The 20665-nt window shown below is 40.3% G+C and overlaps 3 protein-coding genes across 3 annotated transcripts in view; 2 read left to right on the top strand and 1 right to left on the bottom strand.

Annotated features, from left to right (window-relative positions):
- The window catches only part of iqgap2 (IQ motif containing GTPase activating protein 2), a 33869-nt gene extending 24318 nt beyond the window's left edge, over window positions 1–9551 (top strand). Inside the window, exons 22-38 of the mRNA XM_023281485.3 lie at window positions 20–89; window positions 558–766; window positions 978–1130; window positions 1253–1416; window positions 1599–1823; window positions 2152–2292; window positions 2906–2990; window positions 3115–3347; window positions 4008–4140; window positions 5261–5363; window positions 5449–5590; window positions 6498–6585; window positions 6726–6938; window positions 7053–7213; window positions 7386–7529; window positions 8402–8510; window positions 8917–9551. Of these exons, the coding sequence (XP_023137253.2) occupies window positions 20–89; window positions 558–766; window positions 978–1130; window positions 1253–1416; window positions 1599–1823; window positions 2152–2292; window positions 2906–2990; window positions 3115–3347; window positions 4008–4140; window positions 5261–5363; window positions 5449–5590; window positions 6498–6585; window positions 6726–6938; window positions 7053–7213; window positions 7386–7529; window positions 8402–8510; window positions 8917–9030 (2487 nt within the window). The 3' untranslated portion in view covers window positions 9031–9551. The remainder of the gene's footprint in view (window positions 1–19; window positions 90–557; window positions 767–977; window positions 1131–1252; window positions 1417–1598; window positions 1824–2151; window positions 2293–2905; window positions 2991–3114; window positions 3348–4007; window positions 4141–5260; window positions 5364–5448; window positions 5591–6497; window positions 6586–6725; window positions 6939–7052; window positions 7214–7385; window positions 7530–8401; window positions 8511–8916) is intronic.
- A 119-nt stretch (window positions 9552–9670) lies between these two features.
- Window positions 9671–12122, top strand: f2r (coagulation factor II (thrombin) receptor). The gene is made up of 2 exons (XM_023281505.3): window positions 9671–9889; window positions 10327–12122. Exons 1-2 carry the CDS (start codon window positions 9820–9822, stop codon window positions 11538–11540), a joined length of 1284 nt encoding a protein of 427 aa, XP_023137273.2. The 5' UTR covers window positions 9671–9819; the 3' UTR covers window positions 11541–12122.
- A 1874-nt stretch (window positions 12123–13996) lies between these two features.
- LOC111576017 (uncharacterized) lies at window positions 13997–20599 on the bottom strand. Its single transcript, XM_023281506.3, has 10 exons — window positions 20382–20599; window positions 19798–19937; window positions 19632–19696; window positions 19424–19552; window positions 16153–16364; window positions 15252–15394; window positions 15093–15157; window positions 14714–14842; window positions 14514–14609; window positions 13997–14422 (listed from the first exon to the last, which is right to left on the bottom strand). The coding sequence occupies exons 1-10, from the start codon at window positions 20484–20486 to the stop codon at window positions 14334–14336; spliced, it is 1173 nt and encodes a 390-aa protein (XP_023137274.2). The 5' UTR covers window positions 20487–20599; the 3' UTR covers window positions 13997–14333.
- Between the last annotated feature and the right edge of the window lie 66 nt (window positions 20600–20665).

Here is a 20665-nt window from a genome sequence, read left to right as displayed (position 1 = left end):
CTGTTATCTGTGTATTTAGGAACGAGAAATTGTGAAAATCCAGGCTTTTCTTAAGGCCAACAAAGCCAGAGATGACTACAGAACCCTCAGTGAGTCAAAAAGGCTTTTTACACTCCCGCAGTTAGAGCTGACCTGTACTGATATAATTTCAATGTGATGTCAGACTACAAATACCTGGGATTTTAATCACGATCACATTACAATGTTGATCAAATTTTAGATTTTCCTGGTTCTATAGCCTATATTTTAGTCAAGTAACACAGATTTTTTTAGTGTGTCTGATGTTTGTACCTCAACTAGTTTAGTTATTGTGCTCACAATACTTTATTTTTCCAAATATTTCTCTGTGTAAATTTGTCAATTCTCTGAAAGCACTTACTATTCCCAAATTCTAGTCAGTGTTCTGATATATGTATGTTAGCTCTAGCTATTTTTCTCTGTACCGCCCAGCTAATGATAAAAAAAATATGTTTGATGTCAAAATTATAAAGTAAATACAATTACATATGTGTATTTAAACCACCGGTGCTTTTGTTGACTTTTGTGCCAAATCTCAGCTGGGGCCAACGATCCTCCGCTGTCAGTGGTGCGAAAGTTTGTTCACTTGTTGGAGCAGAGCCCCCTGGATCTGCAGGAGGAACAGGAGGTAACACGGCTTAGGGAAGAGGTGGTCACCAAGATTCGCTCCAATCAGCAGATGGAGAAGGACTTAAACCTGATGGACATAAAGATTGGACTGCTGGTGAAGAACAGGATCACTCTGCAGGTAAGTACATCTTAAAATATGCAATGCAAACCGTAACTCAGTCTTTAGACTATTCATAGTCTGATAAAATTCAGTTATGTGTACTTTGTAGGAACATCTGACTAACTACGACTAACTACAGTCTAAAAATTGTCTGATGATAATTTTTTTTATCTAGTTCAGTCAGGGTTCCTAATTAACTAATTGTTTTTGTGTTTGTTTCATTGAAAAGGATGTCGTGTCGCATAATAAGAAAATGAAAACAAAGAAAAATAAGGCGAGTAAAGATGACCTGGCAGGAGGAGACAAACTGGGTATTAAAGGCCTGAGTAAAGGCAAAAGAAGGAAACTGGAGGCCTACCAACATCTCTTTTACCTGCTACAGGTATTGTAGAAATGTGTATACTCATTTAACCCCACTTAAACAACAGATTCACTCATCTTAAAATTAACATGTTCAAATCCAGCTGTAGACATGCATTATCGTTTATCTTCTCTCCCCTTTAGACCAATCCGACCTACCTGGCAAAGCTGATTTTCCAGATGCCCCAAAACAAGTCAACCAAGTTTATGGACACTGTGATCTTCACCTTGTACAACTATGCCTCTAATCAAAGAGAGGAATACCTGCTGCTCAAACTCTTCAAGTCGGCTCTAGAAGAAGAAATCAAGTGAGAACTGCAGCTCTGCACAATTTTGTCAATGTACTGCTGTAGTGATGTGGTGGTTGTAACATATTATGCTTGTAGTAAATAAGATCCTTGGATTTCCCTAAATATATTCACATTGTATTTTATTTTGATATTTGGTTGATACTACTGTTCTTCTGTACCAACTGCTTTGTTTGTGTCAGTTCTAAGGTGGATCAGATCCAGGACATAGTGACTGGCAACCCAACAGTCATCAAGATGGTGGTGAGCTTCAACAGAGGTGCTCGTGGTCACAACACCCTCAGGCAGCTGTTGGCCCCGGTGGTCAAAGACATCATTGAGGACAAGAGTTTAGGCATCAACACAAACCCTGTGGATGTGTACAAAGCCTGGGTCAACCAGCTGGAGACGGCTACAGGAGAGGCCAGGTAGTGGAAAGTACAGTTGGGGAAAACAATCCTGGAACTAAATTAGTTGTCTTCCACTGGATCTAAACTTTTCCGTGCATGCTAGTTTGATGTCTATGATATTTTTGTGGTCATTTGCAATTAGTGTTAATGTTTTTAGATATTAGATTTTTCCTCCCTACCTTTTGAAAACAAATTCAAATTTCTGAACTGCGCTGAAACACACCCACAAAGAAAAATGTTTTAACTGCATTTTCATGTAACCATGGAAGTCCAGTACTGAAATTTCCCTCAAAAGCTGAGAACAATGATTCTGACACTTGCATAAATATTTACTTCTGCCCCTCAGCAAGCTGCCTTATGAAGTGACTCCAGAGCAGGCCATGTCACATGAGGAAGTACGCAGCAGGCTGGAGGCATCTAGTCTGGTGTTGAGGTCTGCTACAGATAAGGTCTTGAACTCCATTGTGTCCTCAATGGATAATATCCCGTAAGTTAACAGGACCTGTTAGTGTCAGTGTCTGCTTATCCACTGCATCCTCTGTGACAGATTTGCTTGTCAGTGTTTCTGCTTATTGGCTAGCTCTCTGTACATGAGTTTTGATACTGATTTATTTTCCTCCCTTTGTATAGAAATGTTTGAATTGACATTTTCATGCTACTCCTTCCATAAAACAGTGTGACCAAAAGAGGTTTAGGCATCATGTGATCATATGCTTTGGAACTCACTGTGGTTGTTTAAAGTTCAGCTTTCTGTTACGATGGTTGTTACTAGATAATCACTGCATTGGTGCAGGCAGCCATCTGATCAGTTGTTTGCACTTTGTGTCACATGAGTTCTACCAGAGTAACACAGCTTTGTGACAGATAACAATCTTTGTTTCATTTCTTTGATTAAAAAGGAAAAAAAAACTCCTTTAAACTAAACTATGCATACCACTAGATGGTGCTGTTTTATTATTTTTTTTGCGAATAGAATCTCTGTCATTATTGATACATCAAATACATCCCAGTTTCCTTGTTATGAGCTTGTTTTATCATTTCATTTGCCATATAGCATGTAAATGCATGTTGTTTTCTGTTGATTTTTGTTTTGCATGTAGTTATGGCATGAGATACATAGCAAAAGTTCTGAAGAACACCCTCCATGAAAAGTTTCCAGATGCCTCCGAGGATGAGCTGTTGAAGGTACAATCCCACGATTGTATAAATATGTCTGTGGTTCAATTCACAGTGTAATATATAGTCCTCTTCATGAGAGAAATATACTTTACAAGACGTTTTTATGATGTGCTCTGTGTTTTCGTGTCAGATTGTAGGAAACCTGCTTTACTACCGCTACATGAACCCAGCCATCGTGGCCCCTGACGGTTTTGACATCATCGACATGTCAGCAGGAGGACAGCTTCACCTCGACCAGCGTCGTAACCTGGGATCTGTGGCAAAGATGCTCCAGCATGCTGCTGCCAATAAGCTGTTTGAGGGCGAGAACGCACATATGACACCAATGAACAACTACATATCTCAGACATATGAGAAATTTAGGTAAGAAAGAAGAAATTAATGTTGACAGAAAATCGATGCTGTATAACTGGATCAAATGTTCTGCTGAAACTCTGATCTGGACAATCCTGAGCATGGGTGGGACTTGTGTGACATCCTAATTACATACAGTGTTCTTGTTCAAAAACAACACGATGAAGGGAAAATACATGAGGTGGAGAGAGAAAGAAAAAGTTCCAATATCAAAGTTGCTTCTATGAAAAAAAGACATGTTGTTCATTAATGTGTTTCGCTTAGAGAGTCAGATTTAGTGGCGTGGTGGAAGTCGAGGTAACTCTGGCCAAATACGAAGCTGTTATGTGCTGTATCAGCAGGTGGGAGACAAAAATCAACTGAATTACTGACAAACTCAGGAATGAGAACGTCTGGACCAGTGTGCGTGCTGCTATCTGCTGCACTTTGCTAAATTGTGAATGACTCATGATTACTGGAAATCCACATAAACCTTTGTCCATTTTGTGGGAACAAGTCAGTGTCAGCAATTTACCCCAGTTAAAAAAACATCACAGACACCAAAGAAAATTCAGCATTTTGACCAAGTTCTTCTGTTATTACAGGATCATTTTTGTTATTTCTCTTTTAGTATTTGCAGCTCAAAGACAGACAACCAGTAACTAATGATAATTTTTTTTTGTCTTTCAGGTTATTTTTCCAGTCAGCATGTGACGTCCCTGAACCCGAGGAGAAGTTTAACATTGATGAATATTCAGACATGGTGACCTTGAGCAAGCCTGTCATCTACATCTCAATAGAGGAGATCATCAACACACACTCGGTAAACAAAAGCACAATGGTGTAAACCTCTCTGTAGATGCATGTCAAGGACTCAGGATGTAATTCAGGTGTACATAAATCTGTTCAGGAAAGCATGCTGCCTTACAACACGGCTACATGTATGAACGTACAATGCTGTCCTTCTATCACTCCATTGCATGCTTGCATTGGTTCTACATTTGTGATGTTACTTCAGTGTAAAACTGTTGACTCTTGTCTTGTGTTGCCTCTTTTTTTGTCGAATTGCCAAGTGTTGAAAATCCAAAGTGCAGTTGCAATTTTAGGGTATTTTAGTATTACTACTGTAAAAGAACAAGTATTATTGTTAAATCAGATACGATTAGGTCTACTGTGAATTTTTCTTTTTTTCCTAGATAACCAAATTTCAACGTTCCTCTGAGCTCGTCTTTTCTCATTAAGATTATAATTCCCAACCCAACATCTCAAACAAATTTGGAAAGACATATAGATACTCAGTTAAGTCACAGTGTGTTATTAGGATATATCATCATCTCCCATCCCTTTATATAATCCCCTTTTAGAAGTTTTCTCTCACACAGCCACTTAATGTACTTTCTTTCTATCATCATCCTGTTTCCTTTCTTTATATTTCCAGACCACTTCCTTGGAAAGGGGTTAGTGGTGAGGACATCAGTTTGTTAAGGCCAGCTGTGTCCTTTTGTCGTATGCTTCACTCTACACAGGGACTAACAATGGAGATGACGTTGGTTTGGGCAGATGTTCCCTCAACTTTCATTTGCACATTAAGATAATTTGGTTCTTTCCTACTGCCTTAATCTGTAAAAAAAAAAAACCTAAACAAACAAACAAAAAAAAACATTATTAAATGGGGGCATGACTTCACCTGTGCATCTGTTGTTATGTGACAACTGTAACTGTGCTGTGAGCCACAGACCTCATACTTAAATATATTAAGGTTATCATGGATTTGCCAAGCAAGAATCAGTGTAAGATAAGAGGACCATAAGCACCACTGACGTATAAATCCATGTTGCTGTTTTTTATCACTTTATCTATTTAGTGTCATAATATGTTCAGTGACTAATTGCAGTGAATCTTTATGCTTTTGTGTAAAACTTTTCCAATCTGTTTTTGTTCAGCTGCTTTTGGAACATCTGGAGATCATCTCTCCAGACTGCAACGACTTGCTACATGAGCTGCTGCAGGACCTCGGAGACGTTCCTGACATAGAAGCATTGCTTGGTAACATCATGCAAACTTTATCTTAAGCACAGCAAGTTTGCTGCACTGTAGTAATCATTTTATATGCTGTGCTGCTTTATTTCAGGTGAAGGAGCTGTGGACCCAAATGAGCCAAACAGAGAGAGCGCTCTGAGCCAGCTAGCCAAGACTGAGATCTCCCTCACCCTGACCAGCAAGTTTGAGCTGCTGGAGGGGGATGACAGAGACTTGAAGACACTCGTTACAAAGTAAGTTCATTGCTGGAGAATGCTAAGACAAACATGTCATGTACAGCTTGTTGTTAAGCTTGTCATTGGACACAATTTGATGACTGAATTCCTTCAGTACGAGAACTTAGAAATAATTAAGATTCCGGTGTTGTGTCCTGCAGTGGCCATCTCGGTCTAGAGTTTCCTATGAATTCTGTGATGCACTGCACGTAACCCTGCTTAACACAGTGTGTGTTTCTTCATGACTGTCATTCAGTTGCATATCTTTGTTGTCTTTCCTGTGCTTCTATCATATCCTGTCAAAAAGGAAAAGGTTTAGTGGTCAGGGTTATCTTGCCCATAAACATGTATCCGTCTGGATCATTTTCTCAAGAGACTGTTGGAGTGTTGTCCTCGTCCTTCTTTTCTGACATATCAAACTCTGAAATACTCCCTCCAGCAAAAATCTAAGTTTGCCTTGTTAACTTGTACTTGTGGTGTTTTAAATATGGTAGAAGACATATCATCAGCTTAATGAAAAGTCAGCACTATGGCTGAGTATTTCCACCTTGAAACTTGAGCTTATTGATGTTTTAAGGAGGATAACTGATCAGGGAGAGGGAGTTTAAGTACTTAAGTTTAAGTACATTTTGAGGTATGAACAAAGTAAAGCATCCCTAATAATTAAAGCTGTGTTCTGACATATCATTGTAATGTGAGCATATGTTCTTGGTATATTGGCTATTTGCTATCAGTTCTGCTGAGAGAACAGATTTGTACTGTGTGGTAACGGGCGTTTTACATGTCTAGATAATTTTTGCAGCATGTCGCTTTCTGCCATTGGATCATATCATGTTTTTTGCTTTGGTGATGTTACAGCTTAAATAAAACAAAAAAAAAGGTTTCAGTCTCACAGATGATGTTCTCCGTGTGTTTGGTGCAACAGGACAAAGAAACTAATCGTAGATGTGGTTCGGATTCAAGCTGGTGAGACGTTGCCTGAAATTCTTGAGACCCCGGCTACTGCACCACAGGTGATACTGTTATTCTTGTTTTTTCTTACCCATATGCCCAACAGCTACAGGAATATATGCAGCTAATTTTGTTCATGCTGGTTCTTTGCAATATAATGTGATAGCTAATTTCTGAATTTCTTATGACTTAATTCCTGAAGGAGTCGGAGCATACTAAGATTATAGCACGCAGGGCAGTCCAGGATGCTCAGACACCAGAGGGTCTGAAGAGCAGCCCAGCAGTACTGGAGGACAGCCAGCTGCCTCTTGAGCAGAAGAAAAGGAAAATCCTAAGGAACCTCCGTAACCTGGAGCAGGCTGGCCTCGTCACTACAAGCAACAAATACCAAGACCTCATCAACGACATCGCAAAGGTTCCTAGCCAGCTCCTTTTTCAAATCTGGAGATGCATATCTGTAGTGTTAACCTCTTACCAGTCTGTTCAACTCCTAAATCTGTAAAGAGCAACTAAAACCTGTAATTGACAGGATATTCGCTACCAAAGGCGCTACAGACAGAGGAGGAAGGCCGAACTCGTGAAGCTCCAGCAGACTTTGACAGCACTCAACTCGAAAACTACGTTCTACCAGGACCAGATGAACTACTATGATACCTACATCAAGACGTGCCTGGATAACCTCAACAGGAAGTGAGTTGTACTTTTATTTGATTAGCCTTGTTAGGATAAATGTTTTACAAAGTAATTATTTTTCTTGTTTGAAATAAATGTTCTTGCTTCCTGCAATTTGTGTTGATAGTTTGATGGCTGTGGGAAGGTTTCTTGTGATTTTACAAAATGTATGACTGTTTTACCTGCCCAGGAATTCACGCAGATCTATAAAACTGGACAGCAAAGGAGACGATAAGGGCAGTAAGAAGTGGAAGCCCCAGTCTCTGAAGTACACTGCAGCGAGGCTGCATGAGAAAGGAGTCATCCTGGAGATAGAAGGCCTTCAGACAAACCAGTAAGTTAAAATTTTCAGCACTTCTATCAAAAGTGCATGTCAAGACACCATTATTAGCTTTAATATAACATGCATTAACCCAAAGTGTTTCCAGTAGAGAAACAGGATTAACATTAATAATTTCTCTAACCAGTGTAAATATTAGGGAAAGACCCTGAAGTATTATTTATACTGACTCAGCATAACCTGGAACAAATTTATGCTGTTTCACTGTGACATGCAGATAATTATAGTTTAGATAATTAAATCTGTCCTTCAACCAACATCCTTGTTGGGTTAATCTGTGTCAGATCAGAATGTAGGGTTGCTTTACCGTCTCAGGTTTTGCGTTTATATATTTGTTATTTGATATATTTGGGCAGAATTTTGCGAATTTCACATTTTCAGACCTGAGAGGTGTTTTTTTTTTTTTTTTTTTGTATTTACACCCTCACCTAGGATATAATTTTAAATGTTCAATAAATTCAGACATTTAACTCCCACCACCATGAAACTTGGACACAAACAAAACTATATAAGACTGAATGGCTCCAGTAGAAGCCAATATTTTATTATTGGATCTATAGTTACCATAAGGTCATATCCTTCTTTAGATTATGTTTAATTTTCTACTTGCTTTGATATACAAAATTTGGAAGCCTTGACATCTGTTTTTATGTTTGCGTGGAAAGAAAAATACAAGTATCGCATGATTGGATGACCGTTAATTCTAATTATCTAGAAATATGATGCCTCAGTTTGTCAACACAAATGAAGAGATGTTTTGGAGTTTCTCCAAAGTGCTGTTGAAATTCCAAAAATCAGCTATAACTTTGGACATACCGTCCTACTCTCCTGTGTCCCACACTTTCATTGTCTTTCTAATCTCTCAGGTTCAAAAATGTCATGTTTGACATTTCGCCCACTGAGGAAGTTGGAGATTTTGAGGTGAAGGCCAAGTTTATGGGTGTTGAGATGGAAAAAGTCCAGCTTCATTTCCAGGTAAACATTGCACAAATGCGTCACAATTTCATGAAATAAAGCAGCTCAGTAGTCAGCACTAAACCTTGGTGACAGATGGTTAAATTTCCTGTTCCCCTCATTGGACTACTGGCAGGATTTATCAGGGGAAAAAAGCCGATTCAGACAACAGTAATAGACCTGTGTAGTAATAAACACACTATGGACGAGTTCTGGAGTATATTGTGTATGGATATCTCTGTAGAGAATAGACCAGGCTGTAAAGTAAAGGGTACATTGATTCAGAGAATACCTGCCAGCAACTTTGTTATTGATACAGTACTTTGTTTTAATTAACAGTCACATATGTTTAAACCTGCTCAATGTGCATTGCGTCTGTAGAAACAGTGTCGAGTTGACAAGTTGGTGTGGTGTATTTTGTGTGCAGGACCTCCTCCAGCTGCAGTATGAAGGTGTGGCCGTCATGAAAATGTTCGACAAAGCCAAAGTGAATGTCAATTTACTCATCTTCCTCCTGAACAAGAAATTCTATGGAAAATAAATGTATATAAAACAATGAGGAGAAAGCAACAGGAGTGGAGGAGGAAACAGGTTGTGCCTTCTGACAGTCCTGAGTTTGTTGAACAAAACTAATTTGGTCAGAAAACATTACATGATGCAAGACAGTGTTTTGTTTCACCTTCTTTAATTTGATGGATTACACCAAAATTAAATGTTATTGTCAACTTCATGTATCTGTTCTGCATTTGTCCCACATGGTGATTGTAAATGTAATGTATTTTTAAAAATTAAATTGTAATGGTATTCATGTTTTGTATGTAAAAGATACACAGAAATTCATTGTTATTGTGACCATGCATGTGGAAAACTGGCCTTCATGGCTTTACGAAATGCTATAGTTTACCAGTGCCTTTTTAATTAAAGCGTTCAAAGAAACATGTTTTAATGAATAAAACATTTTAGAAGCTAAAACTGACATTTTAATTGACTATATAACTGACTTCTATTGCTTGAAAAATGTGCATAATAAACTACACATGTCCAAAAGACTTTTTTTCCCCACAGTGGTTTCACATATTTCTATCAACACTTGCTTTCTCAGTGGATCAGTCAACCTTCCCCCTCTTTGAGGAAAAAAGTATTTTGGCCACTAGTCCATATAATTTCTCTGTGAAGGGGAGGAGATGTGCAGTGAAGAGGAGGTGGAGTATCCTCACTAGCCTGCAATAACTTGATTGAATCTGACAGGAAAAAAAAACACTTCAGTAACTCTTCTGGCAAACATAGTCTCATCTCATTGTAAAATAGCTGGAGAATCTACACTGAAACCATGATTCCCCTGTTAACGGGCTTCTTTGTATTGTTTTCTCTCCAAAGCTCTGCACTCCCCTTGCAAAATGGTGAGTAACTTTCTTAAACTTTGAGTAAAAGCTAACTTTGTGTGACAGTTGACAGATTATTGGGTCATATTATTTGTAGTTTTGCACTGAACTGGGGTTTAAAAATGCAAGAGTAAAGTTTACTATCACCCTCTCATTGAAAATATTTGTTTAAAGTTAGTTGCTTCAGTCAATATAGTGACTCAATTAAAATGAGCTGTTAATGTAATACAGCACATTTGAATTTTATTTATTTTTTACATAGTATTAACTATTTTACTTTTCTGCATCCAGTCTTCCAGTGCTGGTCGCTTAAAGTTAGGACTTGTATATAGTCCAAATAAACAGCTAGAAACCAGCTCTGTAATAGCCATTCTTTATCCAGAGACTACCACAGATAATTCAAAACCTGATTAAATTAAACTCCTGTTATTTTCTCTCTTGTGTCTCCTTTAAAGGCTCCCTTCCCCTCCCTCGGACTTTTTCTGGTCACTTTGTGATGGCCACTGATGAGGCTGTCGACTATATTGATCTGTCTGCGTTGGACCTTTTGAGGGATGATGGAGGTTCTGGTTTCAGTTCTGAGCAGGAGTCGGTAAAAAGACGCCATCATCATGCCCAGAAGCAGTTTTTTGTCTCTGAAGAAACCAAAGCATTTCTCCAGGGTCGCCTATCAACGAGCTTCATCCCGACTGTTTACATCCTCGTCTTCATCATCAGCGTGCCCCTCAATCTTGTTGCCATGGTAATGTTTGTGCGTCACATCCGTCCCAGGAAGCCAGTGGTGATCTACATGCTGAACTTGGCCTCTGCGGACCTGCTGCTCGGCCTGCTGCTTCCCTTCAAGATTGCTTACCATTACCATGGCAACAACTGGATCTACGGCTCCTTCATGTGCAGAGTTGTGACTGCGGCCTTCTACTGCAACATGTACTGCTCTGTCCTGCTCATCATGTGCATCAGCGTCGACCACTTCCTGGCTGTGGTTTACCCCGTGAACTCGCTGACGTGGCGAAGCCCGCAGACAGCCTCAGCTGTGTGTGCTGCTGTGTGGCTGTTATCTCTGGGAGGAGTCTCCCCTCTGCTGGTCTCAGGACAGACTGTCTACTTATCAGACCTCAGCATCACCACCTGCCATGATGTGCAGGATGTGGAGAAACTGCAAGCTTACTACCTCTACTTCTTCCCCATCTACTCCTCTGTCTTCTTCTTCATCCCTCTAATGTTCACTGTTGTCTGTTACGTGCAAATCATCCAGGCTCTGGCAGCTGCCAATGTGGAGAATCTCTCCAGGAAGACTCGGGCCGTGGTGATGGCTGTGGTGGTGCTGCTGGTGTTTGTGGTCTGCTTCACCCCCACCAACATCATCCTGATGGTTCACTATGTTCAGCTGGCCCACAGGTCCGGCGACAGCTCCTACCAGGCCTACCTGCTCTCCATGTGTATCGGCAGCCTCAGCTGCTGCCTGGATCCGGTCCTCTATTACTTCGGCTCCTCTCAGTGCCAGAAGCAGGTGGCAGCACTGCTCAGGTGGAGGCAACTGGAAGGATCAGAGAGTAGCTCAGAAACACACAGTACAAGATCCAGTGGGTGGACAGAGAGCAGCAGATCATGCAAGTTGGAAGGCGTTCAGGCTGGTCTGGGGAGCCAATACAGCAGACTGGAGGATTAAATCAACAGACATGAGGAGCCTGATTCTGAGAAACTTTTCAAACTTTCACACACATCCACCGTATGATACAATCAAGTTGGATCAAAAGAAATCTCCAGTGCCCTGCAGTGCTGGATTTATTTTACTGAAGCGAGCATATCTAGTGTATCCGTGTGTACCTGGAAAAGCAATTAGCTTCTATGCTACTTTGTAATCTTAGAATATCTATTAACCACTATGACAGTGAGCTGAAGTCACATAGCAAAACATTTGTTGTCATTTGTTTCAGATTTCTGTCATATTCTTGCTTTCTTTGAAATATAAATAATACGCATTTTGTGCATCGATAATAATTCAGGTTCAATTCCAAAAATGTTACAAGTGATGTATTAACTGCAATATTTTCAGACAAAAAATGTGCTCTCTATATGATTTTAATAATGCAATACAGGATATCATCATCTGTTACAAGTTTCATCAAGAAAAATGCAAAGTAGATTGAATCATTAATCACTTGATGTACTGGCATTCGTGAAGCCAACAATATGTGTAAAATACAGATAATTCAGTCAAAACAAATAACATATTTTTTCTTAACACAAATGTGTGTATTTCTTTTCTTCTCTTCTATATTGCTGCTCACTCAGTGCTTTCTTTGTCGTCAGGACACAGCTCTGAAAAAACAAAGACAGACTGTGAGACTAGAACAGAAAAGAGCTAATATGGCTCCACTTATGAATCCAAAAATAATTACGTTAGCTGAACAAAGACATCATGTAATGAAATTTACATACTGCATTTTACAATACATCTCCACCTTGTGGGTGATTGCTGTAAGATGCTGTGTCCAGTAAACGTGTAGAATCACGGGTCCAGCATAGTCCTGAGACACTATTACCGCAGGTTACTGAATAGTTACTGACCTGTTTTGCCATCATAACTGTGAAAGTTCTCTGGAAAGTTCAGACACCCAGCTTGTTTCTTGAAAATTTCAACATCTTTGGGATCTATTTTTCCTGTCCTTGCTGAAAAAGAAGGGAGGGTTAAAAAGGAGACTGTACATTTAAAACTTGAACCAAAAATGTTGACAAGGACAAGACTTACTAAACTGCATGATGTATCGACCAATGACATCCCTGTTTCTAAAGGTGTCCGTCCACAGCAGACAGTCAGAGCAAGTCTGCAGGATGTGTCCTTTGTGGTCCGACAGATTTTCTTTAGAAACAGAATGTTTTATTATCATACAGCATTCTTTATATTGTTGTTTTGTCATTCTAAAGATAAATGCTCGTAGCTTACTGCGAAATGTGGTGGCAATTCTTGAGATTGTTGCATTTACCTCCCCCAGTATACACCGGTCACTGAGAAGCAACAAGTTGAGACAGAATTTAGGTTTTCACAAGGTTAAAATTGAGCATTTTTTTCTGATATGGTGAAAGAAACCTAGATGCAGATAGATGTAAACTCACAAGCAATGATCTCCCCATCGCAATGTCACAATGAGATTGTTAGAAGTGGGAGACAAGTCGATCCAGGAGCTTTTCAGGGATGCCAGTGCGTTGTGGTACGTCTTGGGGTCACCAGCTCCCATAACATACACCCATTTTCCAAATACCTTCATGCAAAAACATGTCTTAAAAAATAGCAGCAGACGCTTATTGTTTTAACATAAACTTAAGTTTTATTGTTATAAATAAGACTAGGAAAAAAAATGTCTTAAGCTCAACTTACCAGTTTGGGGTCCTCTGGCATAAAAGGTTTGATCAGGTCCTTGCAGTCAGGTGCAGAAGCAGCACTGAGGGAAGTGAGAGTGAACAGAAACACAACAACAGCCAGAGCCATGGTAAGACAGAGGATGTTGCTGAACCTGCAACAGAAAACTTCTACTGCTGATTCATTTTCCCTCTGGGGGTTTCAGACAAAAGAGGTTGTTGTGCAAGTGCTGTTACGGGGGGAGGAGGAAAGGGGGGTTCCTACATGCTCAAATGCCCTGGTGAAGGTTGTCACAGAGACGTACAGATTTCTTTGGATTTGCACTGAAAGGCCACCTCAACAGTCCTCTGTTGCCCACACCGCTGCTCCTGAATGAACTCCGGCAAGGTGCCACGGCTCGTCTTGGACCGTTGAAACCTTTAAAAAAGGGACTTGAAGCAGCTTTTCATCAGTAGAGCGAAGGTTGTTTCCCTGTGAGGTTGAGTGGACTCCTTGTGGTGACAGTTTAAAGTTTGACATCTTTTTCTTTTTTTTTTTTTATCCCCCCTGACAGTGAAGTTACCCAACGACATTCTTTGTTGGTGTTTCAGAGAACAGTGGTGCACTTTAGGGGAGCTGTAATTGTTTTGATAAAGTGTTTAATCTTATCATATGTCAGCAGTGTTTGGCAGCTTTCTTTTGAAAAAGGAAGGAATGTTGGTGCTCATAAGCTAGACACTCTTACCGAATAAGGATAGAAATAAATGACTGGAACACAACAGAGGCAGAGTGAGAACTTTTTATTTTATTTACCACAGGCAGTGGAAACGTTATATACAAATATCACTGAGTAAATTTAATCGAGGTGTTCAGATGGATTTTTCAACCTCCAGATGTCAGATTTGAACTCCTCAGACTACACTTGATTTTACATGACATGAAACCAGCAGGTCTTGAACTCTGTTGCTGCCTAAACCATGTGACTAAATAGTTATTCTACAGCACAACATTACATCAGTGCATGTACAGATCACATTATGACATTATTTAGTACATGTTATGCTGGATTTGCTTGGATGTGTTGTGACTGTTCGCAGAGCTGTGACTTCTCGGTGCTCTACTTTACACTGTAGTCGACTGAGTCTCCGTCTGATCATTCTCTGCTTTCTCCGCAGCAGATGAAGCCGTTTCCCTGTCATCTGGACACAGATCTGAAATAGGAGAAAATCACAGGATGAAGACGGAGTGCTTTGATCGTTGCACCGAGTGCCGGGAAGATGCAGAGCTGAAATGATTGCTGACCTGTGCCTCCATAGTGGTACTCCGGGAGGAATTTAAGACATTCTGCCTGTTTCTTAAAGGTCTCTAACTCAGAGGGCTCCAGAGTGCCGGTTCGTGCTTTAGAAGAGGGATCAGAGAGAGAACAGAAGTGATTGGAACAATATCGTAAGTGTTAATCAATGTGTTATTACTTAAATAAGTGATGAAAGAAAAAGCCTTACTAAACAGGAACAGGTATCGTCCTTTTGACTTGCCGTCAGGGAGCAGGGTGGTGTCTTCAGACAGCAGGCAGTCGCTGCAGGTCTCATAGTACCTCCCATCATGATATGAAGTGTGGCCATTAATATTAACTGTGAAACAACAGGAAAAGTAGGATGTTGATGGTAACCTTCAAAGATGGAAAGCAGAGCTATAAAAATGCCCAAAAAAGTACTCCAATATTTGGAGCCTTGCAGGACAATTTTTTTTTTTTATGAAATCCACCTACAGCTTGGTATAATGTGATTTAGCTGCATGCATCACCCACATCCCAGTGAGAGATGGTGAGTCAGAGTGCAAAAATAATGAAACAAAATGCAGAGAATATTTTGAAACACATACAAGTGGTGTGACTGGTCATTCCTGAAATGGTGGCGTTGGCTAAACCCTGCAGGCATTTATCATTTCTGTGATGAAAGAGAAGGAATTACAGTCAGCATCAAATTAAATTGCTATCTTAGCTCCGGACAACTTTAGAGAGAATAATGCAATTTTCCTTACAGGCGGTCGGCCCAGTAGATGGTCATGACTCCATTGTCTGAGGAAGCCGACAGTTCCACCCAGGAGCTGCTCACCGACACCAGGTCGTTCTTCAGCCCAGGTTGGTCCCACGACCCCACATGAAGCACCCACTTCCCATAGATCTGCCACACACAGGGAAAAGTGATTGGACTGCTTGTGCTTCAGTGTGATACATTATTCTCCAGGAGGATGCAGCAGTTTGTGATGGACATTAAAAATTTGTTTTCGTGAGATTGATAGTTCATTTTTGGTCCTCGCTCCCAAAACAGCCAAAAATATTTAAGCTGGAGAATTTTTTTTAAATGTCTTTGAAAAAGAAAGCTGGGAAAATCTCACCTCCCATGATGACTATGCAACTTCATCTGCGGAGGAGATGCGGTTGCAAGCAGCATAATGTTAGGGGAAAATGTTTTAATTACTTAACACTGGTTTATTTCCATTGAGGGAAAACGAGTTTGTTATTTGTTAAGAACTGTAACTGAACAAAAAATGGAAATTTCTTCTAAATTTCTTGGGTTTCTTGTTAAAAAAAATCTATATATTTCTAGTAAGTGGGCACACAATGAGCATTAGATACATACAAGATACATCAGTGTGCACAGGAAATTTAATCTGCATCAGGTTTACACATGCAAAATGATAAATTAAGATAACTGCTGCACGGATGCTGCAAGTTGCAACCATTAATGACCAAAACAAAAAAGATATATATTTTACGACCCCACAGTACCCTTGCCTAAAACATTAATTTTACTTCTATTTATTTTTACTCTCATTGTTGCAATTTCCAATGCAAGTAAAGTTAACTGCAACAAGCCCAACCCAGCGCCAAGCCTCGCCACAGATGACCAGCTCATAACAAATGATCACTGATACTCACAGGGCTGTGGCTGTCCAGTACCAGAGGCTTAACCAGCTCTTTACAGTCCGGTTCAGATGCGGCACCCAGGGAGGTGAGAGCCAGCAGAGCTACAACCAGCTGTGCAGCCATGGCTTGAGACAGCAGGCAGCCGGAGAGCAACGCTAATGTCAGGGATCCTGCCAGCCAGAGCCTCTGCAAAGGAACTGGGGGAAGTGTTCTGTAACAGTGGGCTGGACCACGCGCACACACACACACACACACACACACACACACACACACACACACACGCGCACACACACACGCACACACACACACACACACACACACACACACACAGGTTTTCTCTCTTTCCTCTGGGGAAGAACTGGTTCACTTTTCACATCCAGACAGCAGGGGCTTGTGTTCTATTTATCTTGTTACATAATAGGCAGCTGGCAGAGGCTGAATAGCGAGACCCCTGCATCTTTCAATCTGTGCAGAACCTTCCCTTGCACAGAGACTCTGTCACACACAAGGGACAGAAAAATAACAAGAAGGACACGCACACACCCACACAACCACAGACACCTCTCCTCTGATAGTGATGCCTTCAAAACATTCTGCATATTTCCACTGACTGCTGTTATTTGTCAGGACAGTGTACATTAGAGTGATTATTTGCTGTACTTACACATGTGCTTTCAGTCAAAATGCCCCATTTGTGCATGTTCAGTGTTTACATTTACTATGCAGATAGACCACTGTCTGATCTTTAACATTACTTAGTGTCTACAAAATGCTAAAGAGCAAAACACGCAGCAAAAACCGTGAAACTGTTTGCCTCTACTGAAGTAAAAAAAAAAGCTACATTGACTTCCTTTGGTATTGGTTCTCATTTACCCAAAATAAAGAACTATTATTTGGTGGCCAAAAGCAACAGAAATATTAGTTATATTCAAAACAGTGACTCCAACAGAACAGACAGACTCAGCATGGACAGAGCTTTTTGCTTTGTCAAACAGACTCAGCATGGACATTTGTGCCTTTGACATTAGATTATTTTTTTCCTCATCCAGGTGCAATAATACATAACATGCCTTCACTTTTTTTTTCACTGAAATAGTTCAGACTGGTTGTTCTGTCCTGTTCTTTTCATTCTGTATTTTTAGAGGGAATGAATCCTTATATATAATACTGATAATAATAAAAAATAGCCCCATAGAGAATATAGAGCAATATAGAACATAGAGATGCCTTAATGTAATCTGGTAAAAGGGAGCTTAAAGAGAATCAAAAGGAAGGTAAAAATTCACTTTTCTTCTTTCAAGTTGATCACCATGTCGTGCAAAACAGATTGTGAAAGGGCTGCATTCCAGCTAAAGTTTCTCACAGCCATGTGAAAGTGTGGCTCTCCATCTTTCAAGGGGCCTTTCAACAAGCAGACAAGATGAAAAGGCTGTTGTCAAGGCTGAACAGGAATAAGCATGAATGAAACAAACAGCCAGCCCTGATTAGTATTTCTAGCTTTTTAGTCACAGTCGCTGTGACTCATAAAAAACCCCCCAAAAACTCTTACTTTGCTGCAGCCCGTGTCGGCCAGTATTTAGCAGAAATCAGTGGAAGTTACAGAGTAGCAACAGCCAGAAAGCGCAAGCAGATTGCATTTATGCAAAACAGAAGCACGTGAACGCACAGTGTCCTTTTATTAGGCTTTATGTGATCTTTTTCCATCATGATTTCATTAATCTGACAGTAAATGTGAAATCAGTTTATTCAGTTCCTTTATAATACAGCAAAGGGTATCTACTGATGATAGCAGTTGTAATGATGGATCACTTCAACAGTCGTCTGTCAGCACATCTAAGTGGTACAGGGAGATTTGTCAATGAAAGGAAGCACATCTGAATAGAAATTTGACTTGTGGACTAAATTCAGGACTCAGGATAGATTTGAGGGATGCGTTGGGGGACTACAGTCTGTTCAACGTGGTTTTGTCTATTGGTTTTCCTTCGTCACATCTGTGGCAGCCTCCTTCTCGTCAGGGCACAGATCTGAAGCAGAGGAAGAAATTCAAGCTGTTAAATGTCACATTCAGGTTAGTGTTGTGTGTAAAGACACAGAGAGAAAAGCATTTTACCTTTATTCTCTCCAAAGTGGATATCTGTGGGGAAGTCGAGACACTGAGCTTGTTTCTTGAAAACTTCGAGTTGAGAAGCATCCAATGTCCCAGACTTAGCTGGAGGGCAGAAAATGGGAAAGGAGACGATATTTCATTGACTAGTCAGAGCATCGGCAGTGTGGAATAAATCAAAAACATTTGACAATATTCATTTTTTTAAAGACCCTCTGCTGCAAAAATAATAATTTTCTACCTTGTTAACGTGTCTATATAGTGTTTTTATATGCTGGCAAACATATTATGACCAAAATTAGCAGTCAGTGCAATGGTTGAGCATTTTTATCATGAAAATGCAGCATTCCAGTTAGCGCCTTAAAAACACAGATTCTGACTTTCACGGTTTCCTATGTAACAAACTTTAGAAAGCAATCCTGTCAACTATTCTTCTTTAAAATTGATTTACAGTATAAACATTTCTGGCTAAATTACTCCAGTGCTACCGCTTGGCATTGTGAAATTGTCAGTGTTTGAGCAGAGGCCTAGGTGAGCTGGTGTGCTCGAGCTGCAGAGGAACGGTTGGGGAGGGAGGTGGGAACTTCATAAAGGATGCAGCACTATAGAGGTACATCCAAACGAGGTGCTCCTTTCCTCAAAATGTGCCTATCTTGTATTTTTATATGCTGGAAGACATGTTGTGAGTGAAATTAGCACTCGTTGCCTTGGTTAAACATTTCTATCATGAAAGTGCAGCTTTGCAATTAAAGCCTGAAAAACACAGATTCTGACTTTCAGAGTTTCATGCCTATGAAAGCGAAGGAACAAAGTTATTCTTCTCTGAAATCTGACTAAACTACTCCAATACAACAGCTTATCACTGTGTAGTGCAAAATAGTTTTACAGTGTTTGAGCAGAGTCCTAGGTGAGCTGGTGTACTCGAGCTGCAGAGGAGCGGTTGTGGAGGGATGTGGTAACTTCACAGATCTGCACATTTTAAAGGATGCAACATGATAGAGTTACATCCAAACCCTTTTCAGGTAGGACGGGGTTATTTTCAGGGAGAAGAAACTTCTGAATATGTAACTCTGGTACACAGAGATGAGTTTTAGAGATTAAATCAACATCAGAAAAGGTACTTTAAGCGGAGTGAACATACAAGCAGCTTCAAACAGCTGCAGGAAACTGTGAACTCACTGAAGATGTAGATGTTTCTGCCTCTTTTGGTTTCCCCACTGCCCACTGAGTTGTCTGTCCAGAGGATGCAGTCAGGGCAAGTCACCAGGTGCTTCCCAACATGCTCATGGGTGGTCGAGTTATAGTAAACTATTAGATGGAGATACAGAGCGTTAACATATTGTCATGCACTTGGAGCATCACTAGCACTGGATAGTTATTTACTTACATGTCACGGCGGTAGAGTTTCCTGAGAAGGTGGCATTAACGCTTCCATAAACACATTTTCCATCCCTTGTAAGGAAGAATAAACATAATAAGCACATTAAAAAAAACTACTTACTTTATGTACTGGCTGCCTAGGTATTAACATTTTCTTAAAGATTACCAGTTACATTTTGTCTCCATAGCGCAGGGTCATATCGTCACTGTCAGGTATGGGTGAGAGTTCGATCCAGGAGCTCTGGATGCTTTTGAGATAATTGATCCCTTCAGTGGCAGATACTCCAGCATAGTATATCCATTTTCCATGAAGCTACGAGACAGATGAGCAAAATTAAAACCCCATTTTCAAGAAAATTTACACATGTGCACAGATCTGACAATCCCCTTCGAATGACTAAAAATGTATTTTATTTATAACCATTTATTAGGGCACCACATATATTGAATTGCTTGTATGTTTATCTTGATGTGTGTTCAAGTGATCCAGGGAAACTTCAACATGCGAGACACTGGCGCTTCAATTACAACTACAGTTTTAAGGACACTTGCCTCTCCAGCTTGTGAGTACCTCCCAGATGTTCGAGTTTTATGAAACTCAACATTATGAAAACAAAAAAATCTAATTGTCTGTAGCTGTTATATATTTGTTCAACTGGAGGTAAGGCTGGGTTGGATAATTACATGTAAATCTAGCAATTGGGCCTTTTAAAACAAGGAAAACTTGGTAAATGTCGGTGCTGTGGCTTTGACGTACCTTGCTTCGATCCTCCAGAATTTTAAGCAGCTCTTCACAGCCTGGATCAGACGCAGCTGTCAGTGAGGAGAGAGCCAGCAGCGCTAAACAAAACTGAACAGACATGATTAGAAGCCAAATGACAGTCAACTGGATACCACAGCAAAAGCAGGACTGACAAAAGTGTTGTCCTGCAGGGAGGCTGCTATGAAGAGAAAAAGTCAGATGAGAGAGACACTGAGTGAGGTCTGTGGAGGGAGGACTTATAGAGGTGAGGCTCAGAGGGGTTGTGTAACGGTGGGGTT

This window comes from Amphiprion ocellaris, chromosome 6 (assembly GCF_022539595.1).
Source record: "Amphiprion ocellaris isolate individual 3 ecotype Okinawa chromosome 6, ASM2253959v1, whole genome shotgun sequence".
NCBI classification, from domain to species: domain Eukaryota; kingdom Metazoa; phylum Chordata; class Actinopteri; family Pomacentridae; genus Amphiprion; species Amphiprion ocellaris.
The sequence above is the reverse complement of the archived record's forward strand: the minus strand, read 5'-3'. Positions and strand labels throughout refer to the sequence as shown.